The sequence below is a fragment of the Microtus ochrogaster genome, chromosome 15 (genome assembly GCF_000317375.1).
Source record: "Microtus ochrogaster isolate Prairie Vole_2 chromosome 15, MicOch1.0, whole genome shotgun sequence".
Classification (NCBI taxonomy): Eukaryota; Metazoa; Chordata; class Mammalia; order Rodentia; family Cricetidae; genus Microtus; species Microtus ochrogaster.
In genome coordinates this window covers 38,351,972-38,372,637 of record NC_022017.1, presented here as the reverse complement: position 1 = coordinate 38,372,637, position 20,666 = coordinate 38,351,972, and the positions used below count along the sequence as shown (strand labels likewise).

Sequence of the window (20,666 nt, the reverse complement as noted above, 5' to 3'; positions counted from 1 at the left end):
CTGATGGCTGTTTACTTGTGGGAGAACTTACCATACCTCCAGACTGGTGTGCCAACCTAACATTTGGCAACTGCCATTTGTCAAGCACTGATTACGTACTGGGATCCATCACAGTAAATATCCTAAGACCCATACAATATTCCTTCAAGGCATTATTTTTTATTTATGTGCACATGTGTGTGCCTGCGCACCTGTGTGTGCATCACATGTGTGCAGTATCTACGGAGGTCAGAACAGGGTGTTGGATCCCTGGCACTGGAGCTACAAGAGGGTATTAATGCCTAAGGTGATTCTGGGAAACAGACTCTGGTCCTCTTAACTTCTGAGCCATTTCTCCAGCCATAAAGGCATTGTTTCATAGGTAAGTGGAACTGAGGGTTGAAGCCAGGTTTACAGATCAGCTATGCTTGATTTCAAACCACACCTTTCTCTGCTGACCCAACTCAATTAAGACTATCCTATATGCCAGAACAGCGTGTTAACGCCAACTCAGAATCTACTACATGAAAAGTTTGGGGTCAGTGCCAGGAATCCAACAGACTTCTTTGTCCCTTAGAAATACCAACAATGCAACAGCTATAATTAGTTGGAATTAAAGTTTGTGGTGAGTGAAGGTGCCAGAATTATGTGAAGGACCCCTTCTATATTAACTCCCTAACTCTCCCGAATTACATGCTACTATTTCCACCTTCACTTTAAACATGACAAAGGGCTAAGAGAGGCGAAACAAACTTCCCAAGGTCACATAGCTAATGAGAAGGGATGGAAGGGCCTGGTTCCTAAAAGGACCTGAAAACCTGGTATCTTAGTTCTAGTCTTTATTGCCTGGTCCTGGGCAGATGACTATACTCATGAGTACCTCAGTTCCCTCGTGTATAAAAGCAGATCCAGTAAGACTCACCTGGCCACCGACTGCTAAAGTGTCATAATGAATAATAGCGATCTTTTACAAGAACAGCAAGCCCACAAAAAACCTAACAGCTTCTCTCTGTTTGGGGAGTGTTAAGACCTTAAGTGAAGTCACCAAAAACCCATATCTAAGTACAAACCCTAGTGTGACTTAGGTATTAGTTGGCAGAGGAGCACAGAGCACTAGCTTGGGGCATAGAGAGAAGATCTGAATCCCTGCTCTAGTCCTCCCTGGTCATGTAAGCTTAGAAAAGTTACTTAAGTTTTTAGGGTCCCCAGTTCAAATGTGAAATGGTATGTCTATAAAATACAAGGCAAATTTCTAGTATTTATACATTTAAGTTAATGATTCTGACACTGAGTTAAAGTGCCAATGCTAATAATGGGTATCAGATATAAGCCTAATATCACGGTATACTTTGGAGAAGAAGAATGTGCCACAAACAGTTTTGGCATATGAGGTGTTTAAGTACTATCACTAATTCCAAAGTAAGTTTCACTTGTGTGTCTTCTTCTCACCTCTTCTTTCTTAAAGGTCTGGCCCTTCCTTCAGGGTCTTTATTCTCTTCTGTACAATAAGTCTAAAGTAACATATGCTTATCATCTTGTGAGCCAGCGCTTAGAAATTCTGGAGAGAAGAATTGCTATGTGCATGCCCACATACCACCTATAGAGCCTACACAAACATCTCTTCCCTGAAGTGCCACCAGTTCTGGGCCTCAGCCTTCCCCGTTCAAACTCAGTATATGTCCACTTTTCCCTTACTTCTTGTAGCTTTACACCATTTATGATGTATCTGATTCCCAGAGTTCAGTCTGGCTACAGTGAGTGCTCAATAAAATGCTTATTGTGGATAATGAACAATGTCCCTTCTCTCAAAAGGGGTACATCTGTCAGGAGCCAGGCATGGGAGCCATAGTAAAAAGAAACATAAGCTGCTATAGACATTGTAGTGCCAGAAAAAGGGAAAAGGACACACTCTCTTCTGCCTCATACACACCTTACAGCATGAATCACAGCGTTAAACCTTAACCTCTTGCTTTGCAAGTTTTAATTCATAAGCAATTATAGAGATACAAAGATAAAAACTGTAACGTCCTCTTCCAGTCCAACCTCTTCAGTTTCCCAACACACACAAACACAGGCACTTTCCTTGTATTCATCTCATTTTTTTAAAAAATACCATGGCTTCCTTTTATCCTACTGAATAAAGACCAGGAAACTCAACATAAGCACAACTTAATAATTATGTCAACTGTGGTGATGTTTTGCAGCAAGCTGTGGTGCTGGTTACATAACAGTCTCTCTACTAAGAATCTTCCAAGTTGTTTGCAGCTTTCCCCACTGAAACCCAACACTTCAACAACAATTTCCAAACACAAGCTTGTACATGCTGCTGCTGTCTCTGGAAAGATACACACAAGATACACACAAACACGGGCTTGCAGGGGATATATGTACACTCTAGTCTTAGAATTGCCATTTCTTTTGGAAGAGGCTGACTGCAGCAATCACATCTCCAACAGCAATGCCTATATGACAGGGCCTCTTTCTCTGCAAATGCACTCACACCTACAAGTACTGCCCTTAATTTCTGTACCACAGACATGAAAAACAGAACCACAAAGAGCCCGCTTTTCTGAACTTTACTGTCTGTTAACATTTCCGTTTCTTTCCTTTACCTACTTAGTCTAGTTTTGAATTGCTTGTCTTTCTTACGAGTCTGCGAGCCGAATGCCTTATATAGAGGGGAACTATCTTCGTAGCATGTTGCTAATTGTGATGTTTAACTTCTGGTTTTCCTTCATAATTTCTTAATGATGTCGACTATAAATCAATAAGATCCTGTGCCCAACACAGTGCAGAAATTCAAAAAATTTCCCATCTTTTTGTCAGAGCTGACAGTCTGAACTTCCCCAACAGGGGGAGGTATCCTGTTCTCAGACCAGAGAGAAAACTGAGAAAACTCTGCTGAAGACAGAAGACTCTGCAGAGACAGGCACTGCTGGCAACTCTTTTAGTTTACTGGCATAGCTCCCACCCTTTTGGGCTAAAGACTTTTTAGCAAGGTTGCCTGGGCTTCAGTCATGTGATATGGGCTGAAGTCCTGAGAGTTCCTGGAGGATAAAGCACAGGGGGGTGTGGGGCGCCACATCCCTCTCCACAACTCAACACCAGCACCTTACATCTGAAGCCTTTGTAATGTGCTTTATACGAAGCAGGTAGACATGTTTCCAGGAGATTTGGAGGTTAAGCAAACTAACAGGGCCCGAGGAAAGGGCTGTGGAAATCCCAATTCACAGATGGTCACTTAGAAGCATGGGTGAAAACCACTCTGGGTTCTGGAATTGTGTCAGAACCCTGAGCCAGTCCCACCCAGGAACTGAGGCCTTGTGTGGGAATGTCAAGACTTAGATTAGAGGTTATCTGCTACAGAATGTTTTGCATTCTTGCTTGTGGGACCTGTGTTGTCAGTCTATGATTTTCTCGTATAGAGCAAACATTGTCTTTATTTTGTTTACATTACACTGTCATATAGAAAAAATTAAATTCCATTTAGTTCAAGATATCAGTTGTAATCCAAACAATACTGGTTTTCCTACCTTCTGTTTTGTTTTTTGAGGCAGGGTTTCTCTGTAGCTTTGGAACCTACCCTGGAACTTCCTCTGTAGACCAGGCTGGCAGAGATCAGCCTGTTTTTGCTTCCTGAGTGGAGGGATTAAAGGTATGCGCCATCACCACCTGGCCCTACCTTCTGCTCTTAAACCTACTCTTTAGTACAATACTGAAGGGGCAAGAAAGATGACTTGAGAGAGCACTGGTCCTGCAGAAGATCCGACTCTAGTTTCTAGCACCCATGTCAGGTGGTTTATAACTTGTAACTCCACCCGCAGGCTAATCCAATGCCTGACACCCATGAACACCCTCACAAGGACACACACACACACACACACACACACACACATATAAATTTTAATGATAAAAAGCCTTTAAAAACTTCGAACTGTCAATTAAAAAAAATACGTGTTTACAAAGCAGGAGATGGGATCTGAAGAATATTTTTATTCTTCTTAGGAATACTAAGGACTGAACTTGGGGCCTTACATGCTATGTAGGCAACCAATAAACTAAAATTCCCAGTTTTCATTAATTAAAATATGCTCTTAAACATTCTAAAAAAATCAGTGTTTTCTTGATATTTAGTCTTCAATAAATGCATTTGTATAGCATGAGAAATAGCAGTCCTCTGTATGAAGACACACTACTTTTAACCGGGTTTATACAAATCACCCATTTGGGATCTGGTTAACAAAACAAAAGCAAAACTTGAAGGCAGAGGTCATAACTCATGAGATGATAACTAAGCAAATGCTTGATGATAATAGTTGTCTAATAAGCACGTATGGATAAATAACATTTGAGGCAGGAGATAACACACCATCTATGCACAAGAGTATAAAGGGTCAAGAAGCTTGTATTTGGTTGAATGGGCAGTGTTTTAGTCACTGTTCTATTGCTGTGAAGAGACACCATGACCATACAATTCTTAAAGAAAGCATTTAATTGGAGCTTACTTACACTTTCAGAGCTCATCAATAATTTCATTTTATATTTGTCAATGATGAGAATTTTACTTCATATAAAAACGAACACAAAATGCAAGGAGTGTATTTTGGGTCATATGAGAAATTGTTGGGAATTCTGTCCTAATATTCCAAGCAAAAGTTCAATTAAGCAATTTTTAATGAAACATGTTAGTAACTCAAGTAACAGTTTATAAAATCAAACATTCTAAGTGTATAATCCAAAGATACACTAATTTGACATGACATGTTAAGCAATGATGATAGGAAAATATTCAGAGCGTCTTGTAACTAAACCATTAGATTCTGTATGTACACGCTTGATTTTGAATTAATTTTTGGTGTTGCACATTAAAGACCATTTTACCATTGCCAAATTGTTCACAACCGCAACATGGGGTGTCTCAAGCCAGTTTAGGAAGCCAGGCACAAGCTACGACCTGGTTTGAACACACATTCTCCAGATGTGGCACACTGAAAACCATTTTTGAACATACAGCCCTGTCAGTAAAACATGAAAAAAAGCATATACTTCCAATCAATGCTGGTTTACTTAACATATGTGATACGTCACCTAGTTCAAAATGTCTGTGAAAGGGGTAGGATTTCAGCAAGTTCCAGGGACAACACAACCCTGATCTGGATTCCCCGTGTAGAGTGTCATGCCCTGGTTTTTCACTACAGTTAAGAGCAACATCTTCACAGGAAACAGAATCCTAGTTCACAGAGATAAAAACATCAAAAGTGTGGTCAAAGAGCAACGTAGGATGAGAGGCCAGGTGCAGGAAGGCCTAGCTCCTTGACTGTACTTGTCCAGTAGGAACTGTCCAAGGCTGAAAGGTTGTCTGTAAAGATATTCCACACAGGGTCTGGCAAGATAGCTTAGAGGTTAAGAGCACTGTCTGTTCTTCCAGAGGACCCAGGTTCAATTCCCAGCACCCACATGGCAGCTCACATTCTCTTCTAACCTCCTCTAGTACCTGGCAAGCATGTGGCACACACACATACATTCAAGAAAAATATCCATACATAACAATAATAAATTCAGTTATTATTCAAATACTTAAAAAATCAGAAATGTTAAATTTTCTAAACATAGAACAACTGATTTTGTAGTCTTGTAATATTTTTCCTTTCCAATCTTACTATTAAAATATTAATCCATTTATCTGTTTATGCCTGTTAAGATCATAATTAAAATTAGCATTATATGACATAGCCAAACACTAACATTAGCTGCCAATTCTATTTCTGAATGACTTTACACTATATCTGAAAATCTGAAAAAAGTGTTTAGAAAAGCATATAAAATAAAGTTGCTTGCTTTCTATCCACTGAAAAGTTTATTATTTTACCTTTAAAACCTTAGATTTCTCTGTGTAACCTATGAACTATATCTCAAAATAGACAAACAAAATGGAAAATTGGAGCGCACCAGATGCCAATCTTGTCTAAAAAGAGCACACCATTTCTTTCCTAAAACTACTAGCAATTCTAACAGAAAGGAAACAGGAGGAAAAGAAAATAGGAAGATAACGAGAAACCAAATGTTTTCTCTCCTGCAGTGGAGACGGTTTCCAACAGCCTAGCTGTACTTCAGAGGAAAACTTTGTTGCTTACATTTGTCACCAAACTACACACCACTTTTTCCATGAAGAAGGATTTAAACCCCCACTTTTCAGACTATCAATGTTACTTATTCTATGGTGTCTGTCTCTGGTGGGGGCTATATGGCTTCTCTCTTGACTCCTTCTTTTTCCCAGCATACAGCCTTGCTTTCCTCACCTAGTTCTGTTCTTCCCTGCCATAGGCTCAAAGCATTTCTTTATTCATTAACCAATAAAAGTAACACATAGACAGACGGACCTCCCACACCATTTCTATCACATAATTACTGTGAAAAATGAAAAAAAAAACCATGAAAATACATTGTGAAAGAGACAGCAAGGTTCAGCTTCTTTCTTGTGGTTTTCCAGGATGAGGTCAAAAGAAGTGTTTGGATAGGGGCAGTCAGGATTGTACTTCCAATGTATCGTGGAAAGATATACACCACTGCTTTCCTCATTTAACTCTAATTCTAAACATTAAATGTCACCTCTAAAGAATTACATGTCACTGTGCTGCCCATATAGTCTGACGAAAAACCCACTGTCCTATCTTGGCTTGTGATTACAAAAACACTACTGGGTCCCAGAAGCCTATGAGGAGCCCCAAGCACCCTGAGTTTATCTCCACACTTTCAACCACAAGTACAATTTCAATGTGATCCCCATCACAGAACCACAAAGTCAACCCACAGGTCACACTGTCCACAGTTTACATTTGAGTCATTCACTCACTAATATTCACAATAAGTGAACACTTACAGCTATTTTCAGGTGAATTTCCAATGAGAAGCCCACACAGCCAACATACAACAAACATTTTATTATAACTTATTAAGCCTTCCCAGCACTCGGGAGGCAGAGGCAGGCGGATCTCTGTGAGTTCGAGACCAGCCTGGTCTACAGAGCTAGTTCCAGGACAGGCTCCAAAACCACAGAGAAACCCTGTCTCGAAAAAACCAAAACAAAAAAAAAACCAAAAAAAAAAAAAAAAAAAAAACCCAACTTATTAAGCCTTGTCACATAGCAGGTAAAAGACAATGGAAACAGCATGTATAATGAGCAAAGCTGGGGCTACTAGATTCTCATCTTATTCTTAGGTATGATAATCTGGGTAAGGTATCAGTTTCATAATCTGAAACATGGGCATGAAAACACTTATGTAATAGGCTTGCTTGTTTAGTCTGTACAGCATCAATGCCCTAAAAACACTATGTTCTCTGAGAGGCATTCCCTGACAGAGGCACACCCTGTCACTCTACATAAGATCTCCTGAATCTCTTTCTGTGCTTCCCTTTACAGCACTTCCTGCTTCCTTATCAAAATTACTTTCCAGATTGATGCAAATTGCCAATGAACCATAAAATTAACAAAGACAGAGTCTCTCTGACTTGTCCTGTATATTTAATACTCGGAACAGTAGCATACGATGAGTATTCAATTAATAACTGTTGAGCTGATAATCAAGCCAACAAGTGAGACACAACACAAAGACAAAATTTGTCCTAATGAGGGACAATGACACGTGTAAGGAGTTCAGAGGCCAATTACCAGGTTTAGCTCCAAGTCTGATACACATAGCCAATTTGTTTCTTTGTAAATCCCAGTATTGGTGCTTGCTCTAGAACAGCCTGGGGGTGTGAGTACAAGACATCAGCCCCATTTGTGTTTGCTAGGTCTTCAGGTGAATCTAATGAACAGGTCTTGGATGGGGTTAAAGATTGTAGTTATCTTCCTCCTACGATTCAGCCATTTCCGATGCAAGACTTAGACTCCTTAGGAGAGAATGTTTAGTCAAACATTTAGCATATGTTCCTTACTTAATATTGTTTATGCTGGTTGTAATCCTAATTTTATACTTGGTATCTGTTCCTAGTGTATACAGTTTTGTACTGTGCTTGGAACTCTCTTATTTAGACAAGAGGGGGAGGTGATGGGGAACCTCCTTCAGCCAATTATCTTTAAGAGGCTGGACCAGGTTAGTGTGTAACCTTTTGATTACCCAGAGAAAACTAATGATCTGCCCAGGGCTTGCTCTTTCTCTGGTTTCTGCGTTACACACCTGAGGTTGGACTTCTTGTTCCTGTTCCATGAGTTTGCCCCTTATAATAAAAAATTATAACTAAAATCTTTTAGAGTTGGCTTGGGATTCTTTGACTTGCGTCCTCCCCCCTCCCCCCTTTTCAATAACAATCCAGGGTGAGACTTATGGGTCTAATGTGGGGGTGCTGCTCAGCAGGTATTATTAGTGACCACACACACACTCTCCTACAGCATGAAAGTCCGGGAGAACTTCCTGTGTTCAGAGAGAAAGTCTAGGTCCACTCTGCTGAATGTGTTATCTTAGTCATGTGTGGCTACTGAGTCCGAGAAACAAAAGTTTATATCTCGTTTGATGTTAATTAATTAAAAAACCAAGGGTGAAGAGGCTACTCTAATGGACAGTATCAGGGAAAAAGCAGGCAACACAGCTCCTACCCAGCACGGGGTCCAAACCTTCATCAGCTGTGGCCAGTCCACAAGGGGAAATACATTCTGAAGGAGAAGGCACTCGACTGGGTGCCACCCCTTCACTGCTTCCCTTGACTAGCTCACAGGAATCCTTTCTTCCTGTCATTCTAAGGCAGCTGTGATCAAGGAAACCTGTTAGTGGGTAAAACATGAAGTCCACCGCCCACAGAAAAGAGCTCCTGAGAGCTGCTGCAGGACAGTGCATTCTTCCCCAGGAAGAGGGAAGAGACTCAGAGTTCCAGCAGGGCAGGTGTGGCAGTTGCTCCTGGCTCAGGGGCAGTGTCTCAGCTGACAGCTGCCCTCTCCCACTCCCAGGCTGCTGCACTATCACTTTAACTGCTGTGTTCCCACCTGTAACTTTTTAAGTATCAACTATGCGGCAGGTACTGTATAGGTTTCCTCAATTTTTCCATAGAATATCCCATACATACATACATCAAATATTATCTTCATATTTTATAATGAGGAAATTTAAGATCTAGTGGAGACATATAATGTAGTTGAACTTAACAAGTGTGGCAAGCTACACTACTTTTCTTCTCTTTGAATACACTACATAGTTGTTCTTCATTTATGGACATGTTATTCTTCCTTTATGAATTCCATTCACTTTATGTTTTTCTAGATCCCAATAAAGGTTCCTGAGCATCTCCTTATATATTTTAAGAATAATTTGTTTTTACCTCACAGCAGGAAAACTAAGGTACCTTTTGGAAAAATCATCAGAGTTGGCTGAACCATATAACCACCACTCACGTGAAAAGCAAAAAGTCAGCTCCGGGAAAGGACTCCTGTGGTTTCTCTAGTTGTTCTTTCTGCTTTCTTTCTCAAAGGGCTGCTATCTACAAAACACCCACCGTATATCAGGACTTTATGAGAACAAAGTCAAAGACGGAAGCTGTCAATTAGGCTTCTCATTTAGGTGGAAACCTAAAACAGCATACAATCACTCCAGACTGAGACAACCATGATGGCTGATGTTGGCTGTCATGTCTGGAATCAACTGAAACCCAGGCAGCAGGGCACATCTACAAGGTTTTCTTGATCAGATCACTTGAGTTGACAAGAACCACCTACGTCTGGCCACACATGCTGGTGGCAGGCCATAGAAAAGAGCACGGAAGTGGCTGCTTTTGCTTTTTGCCTTCTTGCCATCCGTCTCGCTGGCAGGTTCATCTGCCCTGTTGCTGAGGTACTCCTTCACTGATGTGAGAACCTACTTCTGTATTCCAATGTGGACTGATGACCAGCAGAGACATCCAGTTTCATGGACTGAACAACTATGAGATTCTTGGCATTTCTGTCAAGAGATAGCCATTGCTGAGCTAGCCAATCTAATAAATAAATACCCTTTAATATAAATATAATTTCATCCATCCTATCAGTTTTGTTGTTAAAAAAAAACCCAACTTATAAAACAGTCATTATCTATCTGCCTTTGATAAGTGCCTCAGCATTTTCTTGAATACAGAGAAGCTAGGTAATGGTCAAAAGCATGACAATGTTATATGATGTTCTAAGGTGTGGGGAGGAGGCCCAGAAGAACAAGACCATCCAGCTTCCCCTCAGGTAAGTGATTCTGAGCTCTGATGGTGGGTGGGTGAGGCAGCCAGCGAAGGGGTCAGGTATTGCCTTGTTCACACTCTTTTCAGCTCTACAACTGCATAATAACAAAATTAAAAAAGAACACTGGATTTACTGAACTTCCACAGTATAGTACATGGGTCAGGAGGACTAAGTCTTCTCAACAGCTCTTTAATGCCACCACCACATTTACAAATGAGAAAAGCAGGGGTTTGAGAAAGCTAAGTAAACAGTCCAGGACAGTTCTGTTTACAACCCAGCCTCAAAGCGTGCTCTTTCTGCCACAGTCGGCCATCTTCCCCTCCCAGGTTCTCTGTGAGGGTATACACAACAGATGTCTTAGAGAAGTGAGTTGGGGCTGCAACAACGGTATCACGGTGAATAAGAGACTACCACTTCTTGTATACCCATTATTGTAATTGATTTGAATTGTTCTTATTCAATGACAAAATGCTGTAGTCACTGAACTGGCAAAAGTCACCGGACCAATGCTAAACATTAGTTACCTAGTTCTGTGTCATCATTGGTTAAAAGAAAAAAGAGAGAGAGAGAGAGAGAGACATACATACATACATACATACATACATACATACATACATACATACATAGTGGGAAAACTGTGAAGTAAGAATTTAACATTTCTTCCTTAACACTCCTACAGGCTCCCTGGTCAGTGCTGATGGTCAATGTGTACTTAACATGTACAGGCACATTCAAGAAGGAAGCGACTTCTCCTTGTTTAAATGAAGTCACTGGATCACAGGCTGACCAACCACACAAAGAGACCATGTGACAACCGTCAGCTACCACTGTACTGAATTCTTAAAAGGATCATCATATCAACTTCAAATACAGAAACAAAAACAGGTTTTGGCTGAGAGTAGAGATAGAAGAAAAAAAAGGGACGAAAGTTCAATTCCCAGCCTACTTACGTTTTTCATCTGTTCAGGTCTTTTGTTAATATCCTACATGTAACAGAGACAAGTCTGAACCCTATTTTTAAGTCATGGAATCTGATTTAGTAAGTACTTACCTTGACCAGAATTATATATTGCTTTTACAGATTTCTTCACTTTCTGTAGGGCTGTTCTATCTTGGTCTAGAGCCTAAAAGAGAAAGACAGAAGAAAAGGATGTTGGAAATTTTTTTGGTATGTTAAAAGAAAAAAAAAATCCACTTGCAACCTCATTTCTCCTGCTGAGCACCAAAGCACACTTACAGGGAAGCAGCTGTGCCTGGTTCTGAACACATAAGGGTCATTGTTGGGTGAAATGGGCAATCTGGTAGCCTATCAGTGCCCATGGAAAGAAAATGTAGGGAATCTTAAGAACTGCTTCCTTCTCTCCCAAGTTTGTAGCCTGCTGAGGAAGAAAAGCACAAGGACACAAAATACTCAGGGAATGAAATATATTTTAACATCCAGTGTAAATGCACCTAGAAAAAAATTAGTGAACTATTATAAGCAGGAATGAGAGCTTTTCATAGCGTTTTTAAAGTTGACTATTTCTTTAATAATAAATTCTGTCTCTTAAAAGCAAACATGATACTGATCGATTAAACACAAATCCCCTTGCCTCAGCTTCCCAAGTCCTAAACAACAGGAACGTATCACCACGCCCAGCCAATGGCTGACGCTTTTAGTCCATGTAGTTCAATTGTCATTTTCTCTTCAGCTTATGTTCTTTAGACAGCAATGGTTAATCAAGTGGGTGGGCACTTTGTCCGAGAACCTACCAGGTCCTTCCTAGGATTTCTGGGCTTGGGAAAAGAGATCACAACAGCCAGTCCCTTTCTACTGAAGTCAGTCTGGTTAACACCTCAGGTTCTTTTTTCTAGAACAGTTTTGTTTTTAAATGTTATTTTTAATAATTTACTTTGCATATATAATTGTCAAGTCACAGGACCCAAAAGTGCTCAAGTCACATTTGACACTGATGAGAACTGATTCCCCAATGCATGGTTTTTGTGTCAGCAGCCAGAAGAGAACCAGAGCTTTCTGAATGCACATCCCCATTACTCCCACTGCGCCCATCATGTATGCTCTACAATTTATGCCGCTAGTGCTTCTGGAGAGCAAGATTTGAAGGGACTACAAAGTTAGAAACATTTTCAGGAAACACCATATTCCTCCATCTTGTCATAATTTCAAGAAAGGAGACAAGATCTGATCTGAGTTCACCCAGAAGTTCAACTCTAGGGGACTTCTTAGAAATTAATTCATGGAGTATAATGCCTGTGTTTACTTGGAGTTAATAACACCAATGAACAAAACACATGGAAGATTTCAAACTACCGTATGAGATACCATGCAGTTTCTTATGTGGGGTGTGTTGAAGGGGGAGGCAATGTCTCAGAATTCATCTAGATGCTTTCCCAACTCATCTATGAACACAAAGAACTCATCCACAGAGCACAAAATTCATGTACCTTTAAAGGTTTTTAAAAGCATTTCATCTGCCAGGTATATTCAAAGCTAAATCTGAAGGATGCTTTTTAAAAAACAAACAAAAACCTTTTAAATTTGGCCAGTGATGAGAAGCAGAGAAGTAAAGTGTACTTTTATGAGCCCCATACTGTAGAGAGCTAGAGGATGTTGTCTTTCAAACAGGGCCTCCTCCAGAAATTACACTTCTAGATGCGCTAAAAATAAGTTCCATTTCCCTCAAGTGCCAAACAACTGCAGATTGCCTGTGAAATGTCATATGTAAAGTCAGAGGAGGGCTCAGAGAAAAATGGCACAATGTGGACTATGCAATCGCATCAAGGTGTGACAAGATATGTGTCTGCACCTCTTCCGGTGCATCTGAAGCTTACTACAGCAAAAGGGCAAGAGCAGGAGTGCAGGCCGGGAGCAAGCCACTAAGCAGCACTCTTCCATAGTTCCTGCTTCAGTTCCTACCTCCAGCTCCTGATGTCCTCTGATGACGGACTGTGGTGTGGAAATGGGTCAAACAAACCCTTTCCTCCCCATGTTGCTCTTGGTCATGACCTTTTGTCAAATAAGATACCTACTCTTGGAGGTTTAAGAAGAACTCAAGATGACCATAAAGGCACATGAATCAAGTCAGAGAGTAACTGCAGTAGTCACAAACTGAATCAAAACCCCAACAAATCTGAAAATACCATTTCTACAACTTAGGATTTATTTTTATGAATTCATTCAATTATATTTACATTACTAAGTATAGGTTACGGGTTAGGACGCAGACTCCAAAGTGAGTAAGATGTAGTCAGCTTACTTATGACATAAATTTGGAATAGCAAATTCAGTTCCAGGGCTTCCTGGATACAGAAGAAAGAGTGAGAAAGGGAAGTGGAGAACCAACACTCCAGTGCCCACGTGTACTAGGCATTCCTCCACATCACCTTTTCCTTTAACTCCTCCATCATGGTCATGGACAACCACCCTTCTCTCTTCCTGAACTAAGCAGGAAGGGAGATAAAGAAGCAGGCACGAAAGGTAAGTCAAGGCAGACATCAGAGCAGACACAGGAGCTAAGTACAGTCCCTACTGTATTAGTTGAGAAAGTGAAGCCTGGGGGCTGTGACTCAGCTGTGTGCCAGGAAGATACTGACAGGTAGGCAAGGTTCAGTCAGGGAGCGGCAGCCCGGAGGCAGAGGAGAGGCACGGCAAGAGCAGCTGCTCTGAGAAGCGGCAAAGATGTTATCATTTCTTAGTTTCAAGATTAGTAGGGGTCGAATGAGGCTTCTACAAAAGGGGAAATTATCACCCTAAAATAAAAGCTGATTTGCATAATGCACCCCAAAAATGGAAAGTTAATGCATCATACACAAATAAAGGCTTCAAACTGTTTATCTCACTGCTGGAGACTATTAAAAGAATTTTGAAGATTCGAGTTCTCTAGATAGTTAAAGTCCTCTGTTGTGCCTACAGCAAGAGTTGTTCAGAGTGGGGTGGAATGCAATCCATGGATATATCTGTAGGTGGACAATGCTAAGTTCTTGACCCTAACTTGACGAGTTACTTCACGATTCAAAACTGTGGCAAAGTATCAACAATAATTTTCAGTGACAAACTGTGAATGATTCCAAAGAACTAGTCCATGCCAGCAAATAACCACCAAGCTAACAACAACCTTCTATGCCAAAGAGAGGCACAACACAGAACTGAAGTTTGCCTTCCTGTGTAGGCATCACTTACCCTACGAGGCATATACTCTTAGGGGAAGGACAACATGGACCCTGCATGAGGCCAGGTATTCAGCAGATAACACAGTGTGCTTCAGCATTGAAAGCATTTAAAACTACAGATCCACAGAGCCAAAGTGGCACCCCATGACGTCGATGTTTCTCTCCCGGGTGCTGGTTTAGAATCCTAGTTTCTATTCCAACTACCTGTAAAAAAAAAAACCTTCTTAAACTAAGATAAATAAAGCAAAATGGTGTGTGGGGGGGGCCTGGGCAATATATGTAAAACTATTTTCCAGGGGCTTGTTATGGGCCACAATAGCCCCAAGTTTCATCTTGACAGACAAAATGTCAGTCACTTTTGTGACACATCAATGAGATGATTTCCCTTTCTTTGGTGAAGGCCAAGGGACCTGACCAAACATACTCTCTTCAACTACTGAGGTTGCAAAGAAAGCCTTACAAAAGTCATACATGACAATGGAAACTGCATTGAGAGATGAGCCTGCCTCCTTTCACTTCTAAAGATGGGAACTTCATTCACGGAGGGCATGAAGAACAGTTGGAGAAGCAGGGTCAGTCTGAGCCAGCTGTCATATCTAATGCTCTTTTCAACAAATCATTCTGCCTTTTGTACAGACTGTTGAATCCACCAAGTCAAAGAGAAAAAATAGAACCAAAGCTCCTGAGGTTGATCCTGCTACCAAGTTCAGCCAATCCATGAATTTTGTAGAGGGAAAGGCTGGGATTGGAACTCTCAGGGAAGCTCACTCTTTGAACTGGTGGCCTACCTTGTGGGACACGCCACTTATCGTCTTCATTGGCAGAGAGAGGTGTCACACTTGAGAGGCCATCAATGTTCTAGCAATCACCTACCACCAGTTTTTGGGGTCAGTATTTAAAACAGAGCTTAGCTATGGAGCTGAGTACTACCGTGGGAAGCAATGCACTGCTGTGGCTGTGAATGTAGGAAATGAGGTCACTGAGACCTGGGCGCATCCTGTCTGGCTGCCACTTTATTGACCTGGCAGCTATAGTCAACTTAAATTCCCCAGATACTAAATGGTATTGATGCTGTCTTCACACGCCAGGTGAGGGCTGCTTTTCCCCTCCCCAAGGGCCTCAAATTTTTACCTTAGCCCAATTTGCCTTCTGTGCTGGCTAGTTTTATGTCAACTTGACACAAGTTACCATTATCTGAGAGGAGGAAATCTCAATTGAGAAAATGCCTCCATAAGATCTGGCTATAAGATATTTTCTTAAGTAATGATTGATGTGGGAGGCTGAAGGGCTCAGTCCATTGTTGCTGGTACCATCCCTGGGCTGGCAGCCCTGGGTTCTATAAAAAAGCATACTGAACAAGTCATGAAAAGCAAGCCAGTAAGCAGCACCCCTCCATGGCCTCTGCATCAGCTCCTGCCTTCAAATTCCTACCCTGTTTGAATTCCTGTTCTGATTTCCTTCAGTGATGGACTATGATTTGGAAGTATAAGCCAAATAAACCCTTTTCTCCCCAACTTACTTTTTGCTATAGTGTTTTGTCACAGCCATAGAAACCTCCCTTCTAGCACACCTTCCTTCTCCAGACTGATCATAAAAATGCCAATACACGTTATATACATTACTCAACCTTCACAGCCATGTACAAAGGGCTTTACACCACTTTTGCAGAAAACTGAAGCTCAGGTGACACTAGATTGTGCAGCTTGTTAAAGACAAAGGGAGGATTTTAAGCCAGGTCTTTTGGAAGCCAGAGCCTCTGCAGAACAATTACAGTGCCTGTGACCTTTCTGACCTGTAGAAAAGTCTATCAAGAAGGTAGCGGGAGGGACAAGAGAGGGTAATGGAGTGATGAGTATGATGAAAGTGGTGAATATGATCTCGTGCATTAGGAAAAGGTCACTATGCGACCACTATTCTGTACCTTAATAAGAAATGGGGGAGGGGAAACAACAAGGGTTCAGCCATCAGGATAGGAGCGAGGCAGCTCCAGAAACCCTTTTCTTTCCTTCTAGGTAGCTCTACGATGGAGCCTAAGAGAGAACAATACTAGTGCTTTCCTTGAGAGTGCAGAGCAGCTGTCCAAGGCAGCAAAGGGTGAGAGCCGGAGCTACATGGGGAGGAGTCAACTGATGCTCACTGGGGTTATCTGACTGGATCAGATTTGAACTGCCTATAAACATGTCACTATGTAAGTTCACTGCTAAATATTCTGTCTGGCTTATGGATGTTAGTCAAAACTACATACAGTGGGGCTTGCCTCTTGACTTCAGGATTAAGACTTCTTCAGGAACCCCATCTTTGACACTGGCCGACACATTCACTAGAACTGATGCTGTCAGGTGTAATGAGCATTTATTCACAGAAAATAGGTTTACAGCCGGGCGGAGATGCATGCCTTTAATCCCAGCACTGGGGAGGCAGAGGCAGGTGGATCTCTGTAAGTTTGAAGCCAGTCTGGTCTACAAGAACTAGTTCCAAGACAGGCTCCAAAGCAACAGAGAAACCCTGTCTCGAAAAAAATCAAAAGGGGGGGGGGACTGGAAGACAATAGGTTTACTACAAATAAAAGCTAATAGCATTCGGAATCTTAGATACATGAGTACCTGGTACTTTAAAATACTGGGTACATGTTGAAAGACATCACTGAATGACAATGACAGAAAAAATGAAAAGAATTGGGGTATTTTCCCTTGGAATCAGCACAGTCGGACATTACTTATAAATGATTTCCCATTTAGCTTTGACCCGCGGACAGATTAGCCTGGCTCACAGAGGAATGTAAGGGCAGTGGATGAGATCTACAGCTGGGATCCTCCACTTGTGAAGGTCTGCTCCCCCAGATGTCAGGCCTACATTAGAAGTTCAGGTGCCTGGTAAAGAGAAGATTGTTCTCCAACAAGATGCTGTGAGACAAGAAGCAAGTGTGGGCCAAGATTCTAAGAGGTAAGTTTGTGGTTACCATCAAGGAGGCTGGGTGGTGGTGTACATGCCTGTACTCTGAGAACTTAGAAGATGTAAGGAGGGCTGAGAGGTCAAGGCACTCAGCTGGAAGCTGAGCTCTTCTTGAGTTCTCTGTCACAAACAGAACAAAATGCTGCTACAACAGTCTCAACAGCATCACCTGGGTCCGTTCTTCCGGCTCTTGCCCTATTGTTTTCCCCACTCTACAGCCAGAACCTTTAACAACCTCCTGACGGTTCCCATATTCGTCACATCCTCCTTTACACCAAAGTAAGATGTTCCTAAAATGTAAATCAGATCATGTCATTCTCTGGCTTTAAAAATCTAGAATATTGAAGGAGAAACTCTTCATGGCTGTCACTATGTTGTGATTAGAAATTTTTCTTTTTAAAATAAGTCTTGTGTACATTACCACAAGGTTGATTACCTAAAAGCTTCAAGCCTTTTTAACAATATCTTCTAATTCATGCCATGCCTACTTTGCCCTCAGAATTTCAAAAGACCCAATGATATGTTTAACTTCCATAGAAAACAGGGGAGAAATAGCACATACTCATGGTAATTTCCTGTAGCCCTGCAAATTGTATATTTAAAAAATTAGCAGAATATTGTGTTTCGAGAGCTCCTGTCTGGGGCCAAGAAGAAAACTGTAATCACAGCAATTACCTTGTGAACCTCTAATTTCTGTTGTAGCTGCAAAGTTTGGAGTAGCACACCCACCCACGGGTACCATGGTTCTTTCATCTAGAAGCAATTTCTGTCCCATTCTTGGGAAAATAATAATTATAGGTACAGCAAGGTATTTAAAGAAAAAAAAACGTCATGAAAATACCATTTTAATGCTGTAAGACAGAGTTCCTGAAGAAATTAAAACCTCGACCAGGACTAAATTTCCTGATTTCTATGTTATGTGCTGCCTCAAGAGAACCAGAGTTTATGTTGGAGAACAGGTAGTACACTACTCAGCTGGTTAGCCTTTTAGCTCCTCCACGCTCTAGGGTCCACAGTGTTTTATACTGTTTGGGTCATGACCCAATGCTTTGAAGACATACTGTGATGGCTCACGTTCATTGAGGCTTAGTCAAGATGGACAAGGCAGATGCCAGGGTTTAACTACAGTGGTTTAGTGACTGGTATCTGGAACAAGACTGTCTGAGGTCAAATTCTAACCTACCTGACCGGAACTAGCTAGATAAGCCAGCTGTGCCTCAGTTTCCTCATCTGCAAAACATGAGTATTTATATAGTAAGCAATCTCGAGTGTATCAAGTGAAAGAAAGAAAAAAAAACCCAAGTAAATAAAGTACTCTTAATGGCATTTGGAATAGAGCAAGTTCTCAATATGTCTTAGCTAGAATTTTATGAAGTCATTTTAATGTATTTCCTGAGGGGTGAATAGTTAGCAAGAACATTTTTTTTTATGTAGATGGTGGAGCTACTGAAGAGACTCTGGCCATCCGAGTGTGAGCATGGCTCTGGCAGGCCTTGTTCTTCTCTCCGTTCCCTCTCCCTTGCTAAAACTGTTAGACTACATTCCTAAAGCTAGCCACTGAGGTCTACTCCCTTATTTAGTCATTTCTTCCTCCTGAGGCTGACTACCAAGGTACAGCTATTAAAGTGCTGAAGTACAGCAATCAAAAGTCCCCTTTGGCTCACCTAATAACACGTTCCATTAAAATCAAACATCTCGTCCTAACACAGGGTTTTTTCCTCTTTAAACCTTTCTAAGTTGTCATTTGCCTGTGTGCCACATCTGTCTCCTCTCCATCCAGAGGTAGTCCTTTGTCCTCCACCTTGGGACAAATACCCCTTACCCCTCTCCCTTGCTCCCTTCCTCCTCCTCTTCTTCTGTCTCCTGTCTTTGTCCCTTATTCCCTGTCCTCTGTTCCTCTGGGGCAAATGAAACTCCTTTGAGCTTAGAACTTGGTCTTGGGGACCCTGAGCAGATTATACAAAACCTTCCTTGAGAGTGTGATCTCCCCAGAACACATGCAATAGTCCACTACAGGGTGAGAAGATGGTGACAACTTCGACTTAATCTTTATTTTATATAGTGCCACACAGAGAACATACTTATGTTTATGTGCATACGTGAAGATTGGAATCCTGCTCAAAACAGATGTGGAGAAGACATACACAAACATGTGAAGACCACTATCAAACAAGCACTTTCTGAATACTCCTGATCACAGTGTGGTGGGACAGGAAGAATAAGGGCTGGCAAAAAGCATGCCCAGGACTGCCTGCTGTATGTACACTCTATGTGGACAAAGAAGACATCCCTGTGCAAAAAGCATGCCCAGGACTGCCTGCTGTATGTAAACTCTATGTGTACAAAGAAGACATCCCTGTGCAAAATTTCAAAGACATCACTGGGCTGGGAAGGTAGCTCAGTGTTAAGAATGCTTGCCTGCACGTGCAAGGCCTTACATTCAGTTCTAAGCCCTAGGGTGAACAGTGGTAAAAGGCATTACCAAGAACTTAGTAGGCCTTTAATCAATAGCAATCAATATAGTAGCTTTTAATTCAGTCAAATGATGTTGACTTTTTTTTTTAAAGTCCTTTGCATTTTCTTGTTACTTTTAGTAATTTGCTAGTTTTCCTAACTCGCTAAAATAATACCATTTTTCCTTTCTGAGGAAATCTCAAGCCTAGGAAGATGAAGGTAGCTTTTCACATTCTGAGCAGGTAACAAAGATCTTTTTACTTATCCCCTAACCAAACTGATTTTAAAAATTACTTGTTCATAGGTATCCCATAATCTCGGTGCTAAAGCAAATAAACATAGCTAATTGGTGTTTCAGATTAGGCTTTCAATGGTAGAGAGCATGCCTGGCATGCTTGGAGTCCTGGTTTGGACTCCCAGCACCACACACACACACACACCAATATTTCTTCCATTTCGTACTGCAAAGCACTTATATACCTGTTTTATCAGGGAAAAACAATACTAGACAAGTTTGTTTCTTAAATAGAACACAACACATCAAAAATAAAAGTCTTTTTAAAAAATTCCTTCATGTGGAGGTCAGAGGACAATCTGAGAGAATCCTATTTCTCCCTTCACCATGACTGTCCTTGGGATTGAACTCAAGTCCTAAGACTTGGCAGCAAACTCCTGACCTCCCAAGTCATCTTGCTGGCTCAAGGGGAGATGGGGAGAGAAAAGTGAGAAGGGGAGGATGGGGGGAACTTGGGCAAACAGGATGACTGGGATAAAGGAAGGTTGGATAGGGGAGCACGGAAGCACAATTCTTAGTTAGGGGAGCCACCTTAGGGCTGGCAAGAGACTTGAACCTAGAGTGGCTCCCAGGAGCCCAAGGCGATGTCCCCAGTTAGTTCCTTGGGCAGATGAGGATAGG

The 20,666-nt window shown here is 41.4% G+C and overlaps 1 protein-coding gene across 9 annotated transcripts in view; it reads right to left on the bottom strand.

Annotated features, from left to right (window-relative positions):
- Window positions 1-20,666, bottom strand: part of Asap1 (ArfGAP with SH3 domain, ankyrin repeat and PH domain 1) — a 287,931-nt gene that overhangs the window by 105,997 nt on the left and 161,268 nt on the right. For all 9 annotated transcript variants that reach the window (XM_026782793.1, XM_026782794.1, XM_026782796.1 and 6 more), the window contains one exon: window positions 11,226-11,298. In XM_026782793.1, coding sequence (XP_026638594.1) covers window positions 11,226-11,298 — 73 coding nt within the window. The remainder of the gene's footprint in view (window positions 1-11,225; window positions 11,299-20,666) is intronic.